This window comes from Siphateles boraxobius, unplaced genomic scaffold (genome assembly GCF_051911475.1).
Source record: "Siphateles boraxobius isolate OS27281-9 unplaced genomic scaffold, OSU_SipBor_1 53, whole genome shotgun sequence".
Taxonomy (NCBI): domain Eukaryota; kingdom Metazoa; phylum Chordata; class Actinopteri; order Cypriniformes; family Leuciscidae; genus Siphateles; species Siphateles boraxobius.
Genome location: NW_027509175.1, coordinates 7,512,662 through 7,531,529, shown reverse-complemented (window position 1 = coordinate 7,531,529; position 18,868 = coordinate 7,512,662). Strand labels below are relative to the sequence as shown.

The 18,868-nt window shown below is 36.7% G+C and overlaps 2 protein-coding genes across 2 annotated transcripts in view; one reads left to right on the top strand and one right to left on the bottom strand.

Moving 5' to 3' along the window:
* rgs11 (regulator of G protein signaling 11) overlaps positions 1 to 8,491 on the top strand; it is a 19,638-nt gene extending 11,147 nt beyond the window's left edge. Inside the window, exons 11-17 of the mRNA XM_077205254.1 lie at positions 102 to 163; positions 493 to 606; positions 720 to 835; positions 2,114 to 2,201; positions 4,624 to 4,762; positions 7,293 to 7,375; positions 7,478 to 8,491. Of these exons, the coding sequence (XP_077061369.1) occupies positions 102 to 163; positions 493 to 606; positions 720 to 835; positions 2,114 to 2,201; positions 4,624 to 4,762; positions 7,293 to 7,375; positions 7,478 to 7,616 (741 nt within the window). The 3' untranslated portion in view covers positions 7,617 to 8,491. The remainder of the gene's footprint in view (positions 1 to 101; positions 164 to 492; positions 607 to 719; positions 836 to 2,113; positions 2,202 to 4,623; positions 4,763 to 7,292; positions 7,376 to 7,477) is intronic.
* On the bottom strand, positions 8,486 to 18,868 carry pgap6 (post-glycosylphosphatidylinositol attachment to proteins 6). Its single transcript, XM_077205252.1, has 13 exons — positions 18,668 to 18,868; positions 18,127 to 18,304; positions 17,067 to 17,277; positions 16,778 to 16,902; positions 16,200 to 16,462; positions 15,762 to 16,093; positions 14,690 to 14,783; positions 14,479 to 14,596; positions 13,729 to 13,868; positions 13,462 to 13,640; positions 13,028 to 13,174; positions 11,816 to 11,932; positions 8,486 to 10,396 (listed from the first exon to the last, which is right to left on the bottom strand). The coding sequence occupies exons 1-13, from the start codon at positions 18,726 to 18,728 to the stop codon at positions 10,103 to 10,105; spliced, it is 2,259 nt and encodes a 752-aa protein (XP_077061367.1). The 5' UTR covers positions 18,729 to 18,868; the 3' UTR covers positions 8,486 to 10,102.

Below are 18,868 nucleotides of genomic sequence, written 5' to 3'. Positions count from 1 at the left end.
AATTGACGCTATACATTATCCCTTTCTTATACAGCACAGACTGTAACTAAATGTATATCCCATCTTACTTATTTTTGTGTTTTTATGTTAAATGGCTCTAGATTGAACATAACAGGAAAAGCCTGGCGAGGAATCGTGTCAAGTCCTCAATTTGCCTTGAGAGGTACTGTGTGTGTGTGTGTGTGTGTGTGTGTGTGTGTGTGTGTGTGTGTGTGTGTGTGTGTGTGTGTGTGTGTGTGTGTGTGTGTGTGTCTTCACTCTGCCATAGCCCCGATCTCCAGGCTACAGCTAATGGACTGTCCTCAAAGTATCTTTTAAAAAGAAAGAACTAACCCTTTGTGAGGGCTTACGTGTGTGTGTGTGTGTGTGTGTGTGTGTGTGTGTGTGTGTGTGTGTGTGTGTGTGTGTGTGTGTGTGTGTGTGTGTGTGTGTGTGTGTGTGTGTGTGTGTGTGTGTGTGTGTGTGTGTGTGTGTGTGTGTGTGTGCGTGCAGTTACGTCAAGTACTGTGAGCAGTATCAGCCCCATGACCCAATAATGCAAGGATGTCTTCCCAGCAACCCCTGGATCACAGATGATGTCATGTTTTGGAACATGAACTCTGAAGCGTGAGTGACATTAACACATGAATAACCATTATGTTACTTAAACTTAACTCCTGAAGTATAATAATAAAGGGTTAGTAGGCTAATTGCTCTGTATAACTGTTTTCCTGAAACAGAGTTGCTCTGCCGACTAAACTGCGTGTGGAGCGCTGGAGCTTTAGCTTCATTGAGCTGCTGAACGACCCAATGGGCAGAAAAGAGTTCCTTGTTTATTTGGAGAAAGAATTCAGCGGTAAACACACACGCACGCACACACACACACACACACACACACACACACACACACACACACACACACACACACACACACACACACACACACACACACACACTGTAATGTGTTGGTACCAAGGTATAGTTATAGCATCAGATCCTAATACCATAGTACATGGATATAAAGAGTACCATATACTGAATAAATATTGACTAATAATCGCAATCGGTTTGATCAGTATTTTGTATTTAAGCAGTTCGGTATTTGGTTTACTGATAAATGGCGCCATCTGGTGGGTTTATTGAGAATAAAACCCAACAATGCCACCTAATAACTGTTCACAGCTAAAGAGACGTAATGTAATATTTAATGTAATGTTGAGTTATAATATTTGTTTTTTTTTGTGTAAAAGCCAATCGTGCTTACAATACTGTTCAAAAGTTTGGGGTCTGTAAGATTGTTAGAAGTGTTTTTGAAAGAGGTCTCTTTTGCTCACCAAGGCTGCCTTTTTAAAATCAAAAATACATTAAAAAGAGTTATTTTATGAAAGATAATTTTGCATTTTAAAATAACTGTTTTTTATTTGAATATAATTTAAAATGTAATTTATTCCTATGATGGCAAAGCTGAATTTTCAGCATCATTATTCCAGTCTTCAGTGTCACATCTTCCTTCAGAAATAATTATAATATGCTGATTTAATGTTCAAGAAACATTTCTTCTTATTATCAATATTGAAAACAGTTTTTACAGGATTCTTAGAAAGTTAAAAAACAAATATTTAAAATAGAAATATTTTGTAATATTAATAATGTTTTACTGTCATTTTTGATGCACACTTGCTGAATAAAATACTTTAAAAAAACAACATTGTATGAGCAGTGTATGTCAGATGTGTTACAGAAATGTTGGATGCACATTAAAACAAAAAAAGTAAAAAAAAACTGCCATAATGGACAAAATTGCACAAAATCTTAAATTACAAAAGACTTTTTCATCAAAGAATACCATATATTGGTCCAAAAACTTGGTATTAGGCTGGTATTCTATCTAATTTTTAGTTTTGATTCCCTCTTTATAGAAACATGTTTTATTTTAACTCACTTCTGAATTTCGTCCCAAAACTGTCGTTCCCTGTCTGTAGTTTGGAGGTTTAATAGATTCCATTTTTATCCTTCTGCACACTGTAGAAATGAATAATGTAACAACTTTTCATGTTTCTCTCTCCCCCGTTCCCCTTCTCATCCCTCCCCTCTCATCATCTTCTTTTGTCCTCTGCTTCTCTCTCGTTATCAGCGGAGAACTTGTGTTTCTGGCAGGCCTGTGAGGACGTTCGTCACGGAGAGACCTCAAAAATTCCAGAGAAAGTGGGCGAGGTTTACAAGTATGACCTTGACAACACTTTATCCATGTTACAATGTTAAAGACATTTATTATGTATTTGATACATATTTGAACTTTATAGTCATCAAAGAATCCTAAAATAAATCTTTAATTATATGAATCGAAATATACATACAAATATTTTAAAATAGAAAACAGTTATTTTAAATTGTAACGTTTCTCTTTTCTTGATTTTGATACAGTCTTTCCACAATCTTTTTCAGTGTATTCAGGGCTTGAGATGAACTTTTTGGGTCACCGGCCACTGTGGCTAGTGGTTTTCCATAGTTACTAGCTACATTTTCACTGGCCACAATTTCGACATCGATACCACGGGGGAAAATTGTCATATAGATATTTTTAATATTATCTCATAATTTGGCAGCAGGAATATTAGGCTGCTGTCACTTTAAAACCTGACGCACAGATCCATTACACTGTTACACATGCGTTTTCTTTCTCAACTAAGCACTGCTGGTATCATGTGTCTGATATTTCTGTACCGATATGTATCGAAAAATCTCTGTTTTTGACAACACTACATTGCACATAGTTTATTATTTCAGATGCCTTTTTAAAAGACTACAATTGAAAAATGTATATATTATATAGCCTAAAAAATTCAACCTGGCAAAGTGACTAGTAGGGGTGACTGCATTATACGCCACTGCTGAAATCTACCTGCATTTGGCGGGTGTTAATGTCAAGCCCTGAGTGTAGTTCTTTTAAATGCAAATTTTAAACTCTAAAGGGCGCAGGCTGACAGGTCAACAAGCAATCACACCATTACCTCATGGCACAAGCTGATTGACCTCAGCTGATCCTGCAGCCAATGAGATTGTTTTCTCAACATTTAAATAGTCTGGTTCATTGTTTGCTGTTAGCTAGTCCTGCACGTTCCTCTGAAACCCTCTACCTCCCCCAGCTCCACCTGCCTAGATCTGCTACGGGATTCATGTATGTCTACTTATACAGCAGCAGCATGTCTTACTTGCTCACAGCAGTGAGTATCTATTAGCAGGAGCAAGTCCATAGCAGATCTAGGGCCTATATTTTATCAATCTATGCGCACGGTCTAAAGTGCAGGGCGCAAGTGCAGTTAGGGAGTGTCCTAATCCAGTTTTGCTAGTTTAACGACGGGAAAAATGGTCTGCGCACCCGGCGCATGGTCTAAAAGGGCTCGAAAAAGGGTTGTCCCTATTCTCTTAATGAGTAATGGGTGTGTTTTGGACTTTACGTGCAATAAACCAATCAGAGTCTCATCTTCCATTCCCTTTAAATGCCAGTTGCGCTCGCGCCATGGTGGATTCTATATTTACATGGAGGAATTTGCAAGCGGAAAAACTGAATGCGTCTCCAGAGTGCAAACGAATCTGCTCGTGCGCGAGGTTAAAACGTGCAGCCGGACTCCACTATATTTTATGTACACACAACAATAATCTTCTACTTTGTTATCCTTCTATTTTTAATATTTGGCATGTTTGTGCGCTGCTGCGCATCCCTGTGTGTGTAATAAGCAGATTGTATGCACGTTGTGGAGCCGCTTATAGGCGCACATTATTAAGGTGAATGTGATTTCACCAAGTACCACATGTTCCTGGATCAACTTTCAGATCAACCAATCAGATTTGAGGGACAAGTTTACAGTTTATGTCAAGTTTAGGCTTAGAACAAGGGTAAGGTGCTTCAACATCAGTGTTATTCACCTATTATTTCCCTCTGGTTTTAGGGAAAAGTTACGGGTAGGGTTAGGTTTAGGGGTAGGGATAGGGTAAGGACAAAATTTTGGGACAGGGATGTTGTTCCAGGATCAACAGAATATCTTGATCCAGGAACATGTCTTACTTGGCAAAATCATGGTGACCCATTACTAACGCGCTCTTTAAATAACAAAAAAAAAAGTGCACCATTGGCTTTAGACCAAGTTTCAGTTGTGTCAATGGCGCAGTCTATTTCAGTTGCCTCAAAATAGCAAAGCACCAACAATGCGCCTGAACACACCTTTCAGACCAGAGCGCACAGATGGTCGCAAATGCATTGATGCAGGACTTGAAAATGATTACTATGTCGGACTGAAACTAGCAAAAAACACTTGCGTCGCGTTTGGCGCTGCATTGCGCCGAGAGTATGATAGGGCCCCTAGTCTGCTACGACCAAATATACATTAACATTGCCATATTCAATAACATGCTAACTATTAAAACTATTCCAAGATTGAATTAAGTTTATTAAATGTTTAAAAAAAATTTTAAAGGATTTTTAAAGATCATAAAGCACATGCCATCTCTTAACAACCTCTGTATATTTAATCTGTGTGCTATATGAATGAAAGTTTTTCATCACCTCTATTTTGTCTCTTATTCACTTGGTTCTTGTGTTTGTTTTGCTGAACTTTGTAACTGATCTTCATTATAATCCATCAGGCAGTTTCTGTCTCCTGGTGCAAGTCGCTGGGTGAATATCGACAGCAAGACTATGGAAAAAACCCTGGAAGGACTGAAGCGCCCTCACCGTTTTGTCTTGGATGATGCTCAAATGCACATTTACTTCCTTATGAAAAAGGTATAACGTTTAATTTTTTTGATAAAATGCAAAATGTGCTTGTAATAAACCTATAATAAAACCGAACCAGAGTGTGGCGAATTGGTAAAAGTGCATAAATGTACATTATCATTAAACATTTGGGGGTGGGCACTGGGCAAGAATTTTTAATGTTTTTAAAACAGTCAGAAGTCAGGCTGTATTTATTTAATCAAAAATACAGTAAAAAGAAAAAAAGTAATATTGTGAAATATTACAATTTAAAGTATCTGTTTTCTGTGCCATTAGTGTCACACTTCAGAAATCTGTTTTTCTACAAAAAAAAAAAAACATTTCTTATGATCAATGTTGAAAACTGTTGTATAATATATATGTATATATACAGGTCCTTCTCAAAAAATTTGCATATTGTGATAAAGTTCATTATTTTCCATGATGTAATGATAAAGATTAAAGTTTCATATATTTTAGATTAATTGCACACCAACTGAAATATTCAGGTCTTTTATTGTTTTAATACTGATGATTTTGGCATACAGCTCATGAAAACGTCTCGGTTACGTATGTAACCCTCGTTCCCTGAGTACAGGGAACGGAGACGTGTCATCCCAATTCGTCAGGGAACTCCCCCGACGACACGTCGGAGTTCCCAGGACGAAAGGGAATCCACAATTCCTATCTCAAAAAATTAGCATATTTCATCCAACCAATAAAAGAAGTGTTTTTAATAAGTCAACCTTCAAATAATTATGTTCAGTTATGCACTCAATACTTGGTCGGGAATCCTTTTGCAGAAATGACTGCTTCAATGCGGCGTGGCATGGAGGCAATCAGCCTGTGGCACAGCTGAGGTGTTATGGAGGCCCAGGATGCTTCGATAGCGCCCTTAAGCTCATCCAGAGTGTTGGGTCTTGCGTCTCTCAACTTTCTCTTCACAATATCCCACAGATTATCTATGGGGTTCAGGTCAGGAGAGTTGGCAGGCCAATTGAGCACAGTAATACCATGGTCAGTAAACCATTTACCAGTGGTTTTGACACTGTGAGCAGGTGCCAGGTCGTGCTGAAAAATGAAATCTTCATCTCCATAAAGCTTTTTAGCAGATGGAAGCATGAAGTGCTCCAAAATCTCCTGATAGCTAGCTGCATTGACCCTGCCCTTGATAAAACACAGTGGACCAACACCAGCAGCTGACATGGCACCCCAGACCATCACTGACTGTGGGTACTTGACACTGGACTTCAGGCATTTTGGCATTTCCTTCTCCCCAGTCTTCCTCCAGACTCTGGCACCTTGATTTCCGAATGACATGCAAAATTTGCTTTCATCCGAAAAAAGTACTTTGGACCACTGAGCAACAGTCCAGTGCTGCTTCTCTGTAGCCCAGGTCAGGCGCTTCTGCCGCTGTTTCTGGTTCAAAAGTGGCTTGACCTGGGGAATGCGGCACCTGTAGCCCATTTCCTGCACACGTCTGTGCACGTTGGCTCTGGATGTTTCTACTCCAGACTCAGTCCACTGCTTCCGCAGGTCCCCCAAGGTCTGGAATCGGTCCTTCTCCACAATCTTCCTCAGGGTCCGGTCACCTCTTCTCGTTGTGCAGCGTTTTTTGCCACACTTTTTCCTTCCCACAGACTTCCCACTGAGGTGCCTTAATACAGCACTCTGGGAACAGCCTATTTGTTCAGAAATTTCTTTCTGTGTCTTACCCTCTTGCTTGAGGGTGTCAATGATGGCCTTCTGGACAGCAGTCAGGTCGGCAGTCTTACCCATGATTGCGGTTTTGAGTAATGAAACAGGCTGGGAGTTTTTAAAAGCCTCAGGAATCTTTTGCAGGTGTTTATAATTAATTAGTTGATTCAGATGATTAGGTTAATAAATCGTTTAGAGACCCTTTTCATGATATGCTAATTTTTTGAGACAGGAATTTGGGGGTTTCATGAGCTGTATGCCAAAATCATCAGTATTAAAACAATAAAAGACCTGAAATATTTCAGTTGGTGTGCAATGAATCTAAAATATATGAAAGTTTAATTTTTATCATTACATTATGGAAAATAATGAACTTTATCACAATATGCTAATTTTTTTAGAAAGACCTATATATATATATATGTGTGTGTGTGTGTGTGTGTGTGTGTGTGTGTGTGTGTGTGTGTGTGTGTGTGTGTGTGTGTGTGTGTGTGTGTGTGTGTGTGTGTGTGTGTGTGTTGCTTAATATTTTGTGGAAACTGTGATACTTTATTTCAGTATTCTTTGATGAATAGAAAGTTCAAAATAACAGCATTTATTTGAAAAAGACATTTTTATGACAATGTAATTGTCTTTTCTGTCACTTTTGATCAATGTAATGTGTCCTTGCTGAATTAAAGTATTATTTTTTTTCTTTTTCTTTTTATCCTAACAAACTTTTGAATGGTAGTGTAAATGAAACAAAACTTCCAAGTTATTTATAAGGTGTCAATTTAACCAGGTCATTTGTGATTGGATCATCCAAAAGGATTTGAATATTCTTGCCGATGTTTATTAGATGTAATTTTGTGTTTCTCTGTAGGATTCATACCCTCGCTATCTTAAATCCGACCTCTACAAGAACTTGTTAGCCAGAGCCACAGTGCCACAGGAAACCAAGAAAAGGTAAAAGTGCAAATGGAACAGCTAAAGATGCATAAAGCCCATATTGATCAGTCTGCAAAGGAAGAGAAGTCTTATGAGTGCTTTTTTTGTGTGCATGTCCAGTGGGTTTCCGTTCATGCGCCGCCAGCGTCACTCCAGCCCTTCACCTGCTCTCGCCACACAAACCGCAGAGGATGATGGGAAGGCAAAGAACTCTAACTCTGTCAAACAAAGCAATTCCGGAACTGCATCCCAGCTTTAAACATGCACACAACAGTTACTGCTATTTAAAACACCCTTTTGTGCTACTTGATGTTACCTCCGGTAGTCATCTTCGGTTGTACTCTAAAAAAAAAGACGTTAGCTAAACCGTAGCAAGAGCTAAAGGTTATTATTTAAAAAGAATGCTTGATTCACAATTCTCTGTCATAGAAGTACAGCTTTTCATGCATTTCAAAGATACAATATATGATGTAGCAATAATGTTCACAGTCTCACAAACTTTCAGCTGCTCTACGAATGTTTTTCAGTGTTTTAAGCGGAATTTGACTTTTTCACACATTTGTCATGTTTTTAATATATTTATTTGATATAAAGATTTTCCTTTCAGCTATACATTTACAATTGTCAGTTTATGTACATCATATAGGCTACTATAAAAACGCTTCAGTGAATACTTGAAGGGATTTGATCGGACGGCGTAAATCTATAGTCAATTTATAAATCTACAGTAAAAGAAATTTGCCAACGAAGTTACAGGCCTACATATCCAATTCCAAACCTAAAAGAAAGAAATGCCTTATGACATAACAAAAGTGTAGTGTAACATTTTTAGTGTTAAAGTTCTTTATTCATTAGTATTAGTATATAGACACATCTACAAAAGTTTGGGGTCAGTAAGATTTTTTTAATGATTTTGACAAAAGTATATATATATACTGTATATAGATCCCACACTTTAGAACGGTAGTGTTTATTTTTAAGATTTTATTGTCAATATCTATTTTTATGTTAATTGCGCAGCATTAGCTTATTTGATGTTAAACTATGTTCATGTAACCAAACCTAAAGTTTAATAATACTGTAAGCATTGCTCTAAAAAAATCTGAAAATTAAAAAAAAGTAACCAGCTTTAAACAATCATTCAATTATTTATTTCTCCATTTATTGGCATTTAGATTACAGAACATTTTAAGAAAAGAGGCAGGAATCAGGAGCACGAATAAAAAATGACAAAAATAAACTTTAACATGTATCTTTATAAACATAGTGTCTGTGATTGCACAGGTTCATTCTCACCCTAAAATATAAGTGCATATTTGTGCAATATACAAGGCATACCATTAGACACAAACAAAAACAAGGATTGTCAAGATAATCATTATTAAATCAAAACCAAATCCCATAAGAAAGAAGTAGAAATTTTGGGGGATTTCACAGATTTTATAAATATTTTATTAACATATATATTAGTTGGGCTTATATTTTTGTTTTCAATATCATTTGTAATTACAATAAAAAAATGTATATAAAAAATTGTAAAACATCACATTCCAACCCTAAGTTTACACTTGACCTCTGGAAAAACAAGAGATGAATTGCTTTGCTGTTACAATTAAATGGAAAAACATGACACTGATTTAAAGGGTTTTAAACACACACATCTGTAGTATTTCATACTGGCACCATTTTACACACTGGCTCAAGCAAGCATATTTTTAAAAGAGAGTAAAATGTTCTTCCATTTGAAAAAGTAAGAGCAAGGTCTCAAAAAGAAATATCAAGGCTTTTAGGGAAGAAGAAGGGAGGTATTTTCTTGTACATTCCTGACAGTGTTGTAAATAACTGTAAAACATGTTTGCAATTAGACTAGGACTGCTGTACCTGTTCTCCAGTGTAGGAGAGCAAACACAAGCTCGGAGATGCAGACAGCAGTTCTTTGTAGTAATGACAATGCCCAACATGATCTGCAACATCATAATACGACCAGTACGACCAGACAGAATCTGCAGTTTTAGTTTTGTTTTTTAAAGAAAATCTCCAGAATTCTGTGAAATGGATTTAACTAAAGTATGTGTTATTTAATGGAATATTTCATCCTAAAATGTAAATTCTGTCATCATTTACACTGTTTCTATCGAGAGAAAAAAAAATAGTTCAGAGATTCCTTGTTGGGCTACTCATAAATCAAATGATGAAAGTGCTGAATAAACCTAGAAATTAGAAGTGATTTTCCTCAAAAGTGATAACGGGAGACAATATGACTTTTTTCGTCTACAAAGAACAACTGTCTCAATCCAATAAATAGATTCTTCAATATAAAGTAAACCTCACCAAAGTGCTTAATGGAGTAATAAGGCTCAAAGCACTCAAGTTGCCTTCTGATTATATCATAAATAAAAAGTAGTATATATGACTTGTGCACTACATTCCAAGCCTTCTGGAGTCATTCAATAACTGTATGTGAGAAACACACCAAAATAAGTCTTTATTCACAGATAATCTTCACTTGACTCTCAAAAATCTCCTTTTGTGTTCTATTGATTTGGTTTATGGGTTTAGAATGAGTAAACTATCCCTTTAAGTAGTTATAAACATACACTACACCTGCATTGCAGTGGTTTTGGTGACTTCAGAAGAGAATCTTTCATTAAAGCCTGACGTGTTTCATAAAGCTAACCGCTACCATTTGTAAAAATTGCACATTAAAATCCATCAGGGTTTGTGCAGATATCAATACCAGTGTATTTAGGTATCAGTGTAAAGCTCTACTTTCTCATTTTTACATCTCCTGTAGCTACAGATTTTGTTTGTCCAGCCCCAGGGGGGAACGTGTTTTTCGCGGGGTGGTAAGAGGAAGACCACGCTTGTGGCCACCATGACATGCCATATGGAATGAGTGTAGTAGTAGTTGCTATCCGTCTGTGCGAAGACGTACACACACACTCCAATCAATGCAGATACAATGCCCGGGAGCAGGAACAACACCCAGCGACGCCATAATGGAGGATAACAGTGACGACGTTTCACACCTCGATAAACCTGTTGGGTAACACAAATGAACAGGACAGGAAACATTTCAAAATTGCTGTGACAAGTGAACTTGAGTGCTTTATGACCGGTTCAGACTACAAAATACTTGCACGGTCGGAAGAATCGAATTTTATCTTGTAATGTGTCATAGTGGACGACAACCGAGACTTTTTGTTTGTTTAGTTGTGAATACGCATGTTAAAGGGGTCTTTACAATTTCAGAACCAAAAACTTCCTCCCCAGTCCGAAAAAGACAATCGATTGAAATGAATCTCAGAAACTGAAATCTGACATCAGAAGCATGAGAACATTAACAATGGATGGCCTACATTCAATACAAATGCATTCAAGGCTTCACAGTCTGAGTGTGTTTGCTGGTTGTTTAGCATTGTTTGTGTATGCTCTTGTTTCCAGAAGTACTAGCTCCGCCTTCTCCGTGGAGCACGTCATCGCAGACGACAAATGATGATTGGTCGGGAAGAAAAGTTTAGTCTGACATGTTTCTTGTCCATGATACAACAAGAACTTAGGCGACAAAATCGCATAATCTGACACTATTGTAACAGGCAAAAATATTGTGTAGTTTGAACCCGGCATTAGTAAAATCATTTAATTGAGACATACTGTCAAGATCTTTTTAAAGTTGAATCTGGTAGGATTTATTTTCCCTTGTGTAAAATAAAAATTTAGAAAAACTTTAACAAATTCAAAGAACAGAACATTATTTTATTAAACTGGTAAGCATAAATTGGTGTAGATCAATCATTTATTTATTTTTTACAAAAATAACTTTAAAAGTTACTTTTTATTTAAAAAATTAAAATAATTTAATTATATCAAACAACAGAAACCTGTATCTGGTTAATTTTTAAATATATGTGGACTATAAGTTTTTAAAAAAGCATTTTCTGCCCACCAAGGCTGCATTTATTTGATCAAAAATACAATGAAGCAGTAATATTGTGAAATACTAATACAATTTAAAAGAACTGTTTTCTTTTTGAATATATTTAGCTGAATTATCAGCATCATTCCTCCAGTCTTCAGTGTCACATGATCCTTCAGAAATCATTCTAATATGAATTGGGTGCTCAAGAAACATTTCTTATTTTTTATCAATGTTGAAAACAGTTGTGCTGCTTAATATTTTTATGGAAACCATGATACTTTTGATGATTTATTTGAAATAGAAATCTTATGTTATATTATGAATATCTTTACAGTCACTTTTGATCAATGTACTATGCATACCTGCTGAAGGTATTACTTTCTTAATTTAAAAAAAAAATATATATTCAAATCTTACTGACCCCAAACTTTTGAAGGGGAGTGTATTTATTACATATATATAAAAAAAATACTATCACTAATCTGATTCAGTATACAACAAAAAACAATCTTTTGTAGTAATGGAAAATTCAAGCTCACCCAGGAAGTGACCATAATGACCAAAGCAACGAGGACCGGGCCTAGAAGGTTCCACAACCCCCTGCGGTCCAACTGCATCGCCATGGAAATGACAAGAGTGCCCGCCATAAACAATAGCTGCAATGTAAGAACATTTGAAGCTATTAAAACTGACATGCAACGCGTACCTGAAGTTTTATTAAATAAATAATTACTGATTAAAGTGTTATGAATATGCATGTTAACGGGGTCATATCAAGAACTGGTTCTTTTTAATTAAATATTTTTCAATGTAAACAGTTTCAGAGCCAAAAACTTCCTCCCCAGTCCGAAAAAGACAATCGATTGAAATGAATCTCAGAAACGTATTGAAATCAGAAGCATGAGAACATTAACAATGGATGGCCTACATTCAATACAGATTCATTCTAAGGCTGAGGGTGTTTACTGACAGTAAATTGTCATGAAAAGCTAACTTACAAAAATTCCTTGACTAACAGGGCTGGATGGAAGGGGAATGACCCCTTTGAAAGTGTATTATGTTTATTTATCAGTTGATCAATGACTCTATCTTCAAATTTATACTTATAATAAAATGATTAATTCCATTCAACATGATTATAAAGTGTTTTTTATTGTATCAGAGTGACTATGTACTTGGTATCCACTATCACAATACTTCCTTTAAAGAACAGGTAGGTCTAGTTAAACATACTATGCTATTTAAAGACCATTCCAATTATTACATCATAATTGACAAAGTGATATAAGCTCTATTTGACACTTTCATGATTTTTAAACTAGTGAATGTACATGGGAGTAAATGTGTACCATTTTATTGTTATAAATGGCAGCATGCAACAGTTTCAGTTTCACCCTGCTGATGTCTGCTGGTAGGCTGCTATTTAGAGGGGTTTTTTTAAATATATTTTTAAATTCAATATTTTTTCAAACTTTTGAAATTTAAACTTATAACTTAAAAAATAGTAATAAAAATAAATAAAAATATTTTCTGCAGATTGTTTATCAGACACTTAAACAGCTGTATTATACTGCTCAATCTCTGTGCTAATCGGAGATGATGTAAACCTTTCCACCAATGACAAGCCTCTAACACATCATCTACCATGACTCCGCCCACCAACGTTATTGTGACAAATCGTAATCCACATTTTTACCAAGAATAATAACTATTATCTATAAAAATAATGCTATACATAAAATAGTACTTACATATTTTATTGGCTCCTGAAGCCGTGCCATGCACACAATGGTCACCCACACTGACACGACGGATCCCAAGAAATCACAGAACTGGAGGGTGTCGTAGTCCATGATACACATCACAGTCACACCGGGCTGGTCACACGCATGATAAAACTGCAAAAAACACACAACCATTATGACTACAAAATACACAATGTGCATTCTGGAACGACAGAACGATGGATGGATGGTAGACAGAACAATAGTTAGATAGATAGAATGATAGAATGATAGAACGACATACGATAAACAGATAGATAGACAGATAGATAGATAGATAGATAGATAGATAGATAGATAGATAGATAGATAGATAGATAGATAGATAGATAGATAGATAGATAGATAGATAGATAGATAGATAGATAGATAGATAGATAGATAGATAGATAGATACACACCGTGGAGAAAAACATGGTAAAGAAGTAGATGGCGGCCTCGATGAGGTATCCTCTGTAGAGCGCCACGATGATGGGTGGGATGAAGAAAAAGTTACTAAAGGTGAGGAGCAGAGCTGCTGCCATCTGTCGAGAGAACGACTGCGCAGTCACTCCATCCGTACAGCCCCATCCCTGCCAACCTGTCAACAGCAAACAACACAAACAAGAACCAATGCCACGACATTCATGTTTATGGCCAGCTGTTGGTGTGTTTGTGTGTGTGCTTACCTGCTTTGCACACACATGCGCCATAGAGGTAGCTGTTCGTGCGTAGCATTCTGCACTCTCCATACGGCCCACAGTCATCAATGCACGCACTCACACTTACAGACACACTCACTATAGCTGATGCGTTCCTGCAGTCAACACTGGAAAGTCAACACGGAAAATGTTCAGAACGTGATTTGGTCTCACTTTATATTAGATGCCTATGCACTGTACTTATGTCAAACATTTTATTTGTTAGGTGCAATGCACTTTTTGTGTTCATTTGTTTTCACTTTTGCTGTTATTAAGGGTTAGAGACAGGTTTGGTTAGGTTTAAAGGTGGGTTAAGGTGTAAAATAAAATGTATCACAGATGTAATTACATCCAGGTATTACATAGTACAATGTAAAAACATGTATGCACAAAATAAGATGCCAAGATGTTCCTGGTCTTACTGTGGACATTCATCAGTGCACATTATTCCAAAGAAAAAATGTGTCTTTGTAATTGTCCATCAAATTGACCACTATTAATTATCCAATTATAGATTAATCTAATAATTAAATGAAGTCAAGCCTATTCTTTCTTGTTTAACATCATGTTTCTCTTGGAAACATGGAAGTAAACTAGATTGCAAATGACGTTTCATCTTATCAAAAGTTGAATCTCATAACCATCATGCTAAGACACCAAAAACCAACAGGAATGTCTATAGTCAAGCAGTATATTTCTATAGAATGGCTTGCATCTTCCTGTAATCACACATCTTACCCGTCATTGCACACGGTCTGGAGGCTGAGGTACCACACTGCTGCATCTGGGAATGGGATCCTCAACTGTGCATGCGATTCATTGCTGCTCACGCTCAGAGAATAGCCCTGTGCAAACCCTAGATGCATACAAACACACAAAGATTCAAATGTGACATGCAGGAGAATGTTAAGCATGTACTCTATAATGCAGATTGTAATGTGTGACTAACCTGTAGCACAAGTCTGGCTGCGGTTTAGGTGAAGTACGGGAGCAAAAGGTGTGAGACATGCTTTGACGCGAGCAAATCCACCGACCAGAGAACTCTATGCCACAAACACAAGAGTTATGTTACAAATGTTGAATCTATATAACAATACAATGTAAATCACAAATACACACTGATATACGTTTAATATTCTAAATAGATCATGATGCATTATTAATATCACAATGGTTGTGGTGAATATGTGGTACTCAATTGAAAGAAGTCATGAGAGGCTGTACCTTACAGTGATTTTTACCACAGCTAAAGGACAACGTTAGGCCTGATGAAAAGTGGACAACTCATCCAATTAATATCTAATTTTACAATAATCTTTTTTGCATTTTTTTACATTAATTAATTTTTCTATATACTTTGCTTTGTATTAGCAGTCATATATTATAATTATTCATTCTATTATCTGTTTTCATGAAGAACATGATTTTTAATTCAATTCAGTTCAAAATAATAACTAAAAATACTATATTATGTTTATATATTATATGTTTGGGATTGTGTGTATATGTATATATAGGAATTAATGTTTTTTTTTTCAACAAGGATGCATTACATTCATCAGGTAACAGTAAAGACATTTAGAACGTTACAAAAGCTTTCAAATAAAGGTTGTTCAAATGGTTTTGAACTTTCAATTGCTCAAAACAATCCAGGAAAAAATGTATCCCGGGTTTCCACAACAATATTAAGCAGCACAACTGTTTTTAACATTGATAAAAATAAGAAATATTTCTTGACCAGCAAGTCAGCATATTAGAATGATTTCTGAAGGATCATGTGACACTGAAGACTGGAGAAATTAAGCTGAAAATTCAGCTTTGTCATTAAAAGAATGAATTAAAAAAAATTTACATTGTAATAATATTTCACCATATTACTGTTTTTACTGTATTTTTGTATACTATATACTGATGAAATAAATGCTGCTTTAGTTAGCACAAGAGACTTCTTTCAAAAATATTAAGAAATCTCATCGACCGAAAACTTTTGAATGGTATATTACATTATAATACATGCTTACAGTGTTCAAGTTGAGCTGTACAACAAATGTGCCGCCACTATCACTAGAAGAATGCTCAAGTGTGAGCACAGTTGGAAGGTCAGAGGTCACACTGAGGTTATTGTTGGAAACAGTGAAGCGCAGTGATAGCACATCCTGTTCATCTCTGAACACTGAAGGGCTTCTCATGCACATTGGCTCAGAGGTGTTAGCAAGGAGGCCCGGTTGGTCTCTCAGGGAAACGGTGGAAGAGTTACTGAGGGCACCTGAGCTGTTGCTTTGGGGAGCAATGATGGTACGTATAAAGGCTGAGGTGTTGAAATCTGAAGAGACGCTCAAAGGTTTACATCCCACTGTGTGTATGAAGTGAGAGAGGATGGAAAGAGATTTAAGAGTCAAGCAAAAACTAGCAAAGAAGTGTTCTAGTAAAATAAAAGTAATAGGTAAATGAAAACAGACCTGTGAAATTGGCAGAGATGTTGAAATCTATTGTCGCGTTTGGTTGACTAGACTCAACCATAACCAGCAACCAGGTGTTCCACGGGGGAATGAGGACCGATGCGAAGCAGCTCTCTAACTCTGAACAGTTCTTTTTCACTTCCGAGCCCTTCCTCAAAGTGCTGGAGCCTACAGTGATTGACAGCCCGCAATCATTTCCCAGATTTACAGAACAGTTCAAGATGAAAACATCCAACCTGGAGGAGAACTCCGGAACAAAGACCCTACACAGACAAGATGCATAAAAATACTTTACATTTTACCACAAACAGACACTAAAAATATAAATAAATACATTAATGCATTGATAATAACGAGATATGTTTTACCAGATCAGCACATTAGAACGAATCCTGACGGATAATGTGACTGTGAAAACTGGAGTAATGGCTGCTTTGCCATCACATTAATAAATTACATTTTAAAATAATAATTTAATACAATATTTTACAATATTACTGCTTACTGTATTATGAACATGAATATATGAGTATGATCTACTTAACACACACACACACACACACGAACACAGAACATACTTAAACAGAGCTGGACCTGAAGTTAGTGTTTGATAGAGAGGAATGTTGTATTGCATGATTGGCAAGTCAGCAGCTCTTCTCAAAAACATCTGTGCCTGGAATAAGTATGAGCAAGATGGCAGACCCTAAAACAGAAAGAAACAAACAACATACCGCAATAAGGCTTTATGCTTTTATAAAAAGGTTACTGCATATACCTGCCAATGTTTCATAAAACAAACACACAACTATAAATACTTCATAATTGATTAAATAATCATTCTTCCGCCAAGCAATGTAAAAAACACACCTGTTGCTCTATCTTGCCGTCATCTTTAGGGAGGTGAGCAGCAACGAACCAGTCACCAGGTTTGGGGTGCGTCACGTTGAACAGTGTCACACTGACGCTCTGTCCACTGGGAACGGTCAGAGTCAAGTTGTGAGCAAGAGAGACTGTTGTGGCGTTCGGAAAGGCTGTTTGTATGGGGTTGATGACCGGGGGAGCTCCTGCTCTAAAGTGCCTGTTCATGTGCATTAGATGGACAAAAGTCAATGTTAAGCAAAGAAATACAATTTTGTCTACTTTAATAACCAACTATTATGTACAGCACTCCCTCTGAGCAGTGTTGCCAAGAATTGGGCTACTTTTACACTGTAGCAATTAGGCTGGTTTTGTTACACAAACCTGGGAACCCTGCCTTTGGGGCAATTTAGGGTTAAAGACTCCATGAAATGGTTTGACACCATTGTCTTTCCTTGATTGATGCACTGTAGCTGCTAAAAGTTTGTTTTCTCCTCTTTTATAAGTATATTAGTATATAAGTGACATTTTTTGACATCTGTATGTGCTCTTTTCAGTTTTGGAGCTGTAGGTCTCCTGGTATTAATACAGTACACAATAATCTTGGCCCCTAAGTTAGTGTTCTCAGGAGAATCTATCTTCTGTATACAGTTTCCAAGAAAGAGATCATTCTCAGAGGTACAAAACCATAAGTGCACATTAAAATATCACTATTGTCTTTAGAATACTTAAACCATTATAAACATTAAAACCCACACCAGATATTTATCATCATCATGTTTTCAAATGTGAATTCAACGGTTACCATAGCATACCATAGCAACTACTGTACATCTATTATTGCAACTGTAAAACTCTGTAATTATCTTATTATGGGATTTCAGGATTTTTCTGACATTGTTTTCCACAGTTTTGAAGTTATCTATGAAATTTACCTACAGTTTTAAATGTATAACATCCACTTCTGGAGGGAAATATGTTTAGCGTGGAAACGCTTTAACAAGATTGTTTCCATAGTGAAACATTAATAAAACCCACATGTTTACGGTCATATTTTCACCATACATACACAGTGATGTTTTGGTTGCCGCAGCTCAGCCCGGATCCCCGTGAGACCGTGAGCAGCCACCGCACGAGCACCGCATCTTCCGACACCCTGAAGTGATGGAGCCGAACATTCCCGAACCAGCTGTATTTGGACAACCTCTGAGGCGTTTTAGAGTAGAACTCGTTCAAGTAAGTGAGATCTAGGAGCAGAGCATCACGTCATGATGACGTCAGAAGTAAACACTCACAATTTGTGTGACAGGCGAGATAGCGTTATTCGCTTCTAACTTCTATATTTAATGCCTTGATTAGGTATAAGTATAAATATGCTATAAAACAGGTCCGATGATCATTCTAAACGATTAAACACATTTACGAAAATGCCTGTTTTGTGACATTGGGTGAGGACAAAACATTAAGTACATTTAGTACATTTAGTGAAACGTAATAAAACTTCCGTTTTATTTAAATGCTTGAAAGACGATAATGGTCAAATCGAAGTCATCAATTGACAAAATACAAATAAGGCAAATATATCTAAGAGATAAGCGCGAAATACTCACCGTCAGCAATACAGCCAGCGATGGCGTACAGTAAAAGGCATAGTGCAGAATACTTTTCCATTTTTTTTCAGTGTAGATTCTCCTGTCAGCCCATTGTCGTGTTCTTTAGATGTCTAAGGACTGTTTAAATATGTTACTTCCTGGTTCAAGACTGGACGTCGGCCTACATGCAGAACTTCCTCTTCGCCGCTGTTGAAGGCT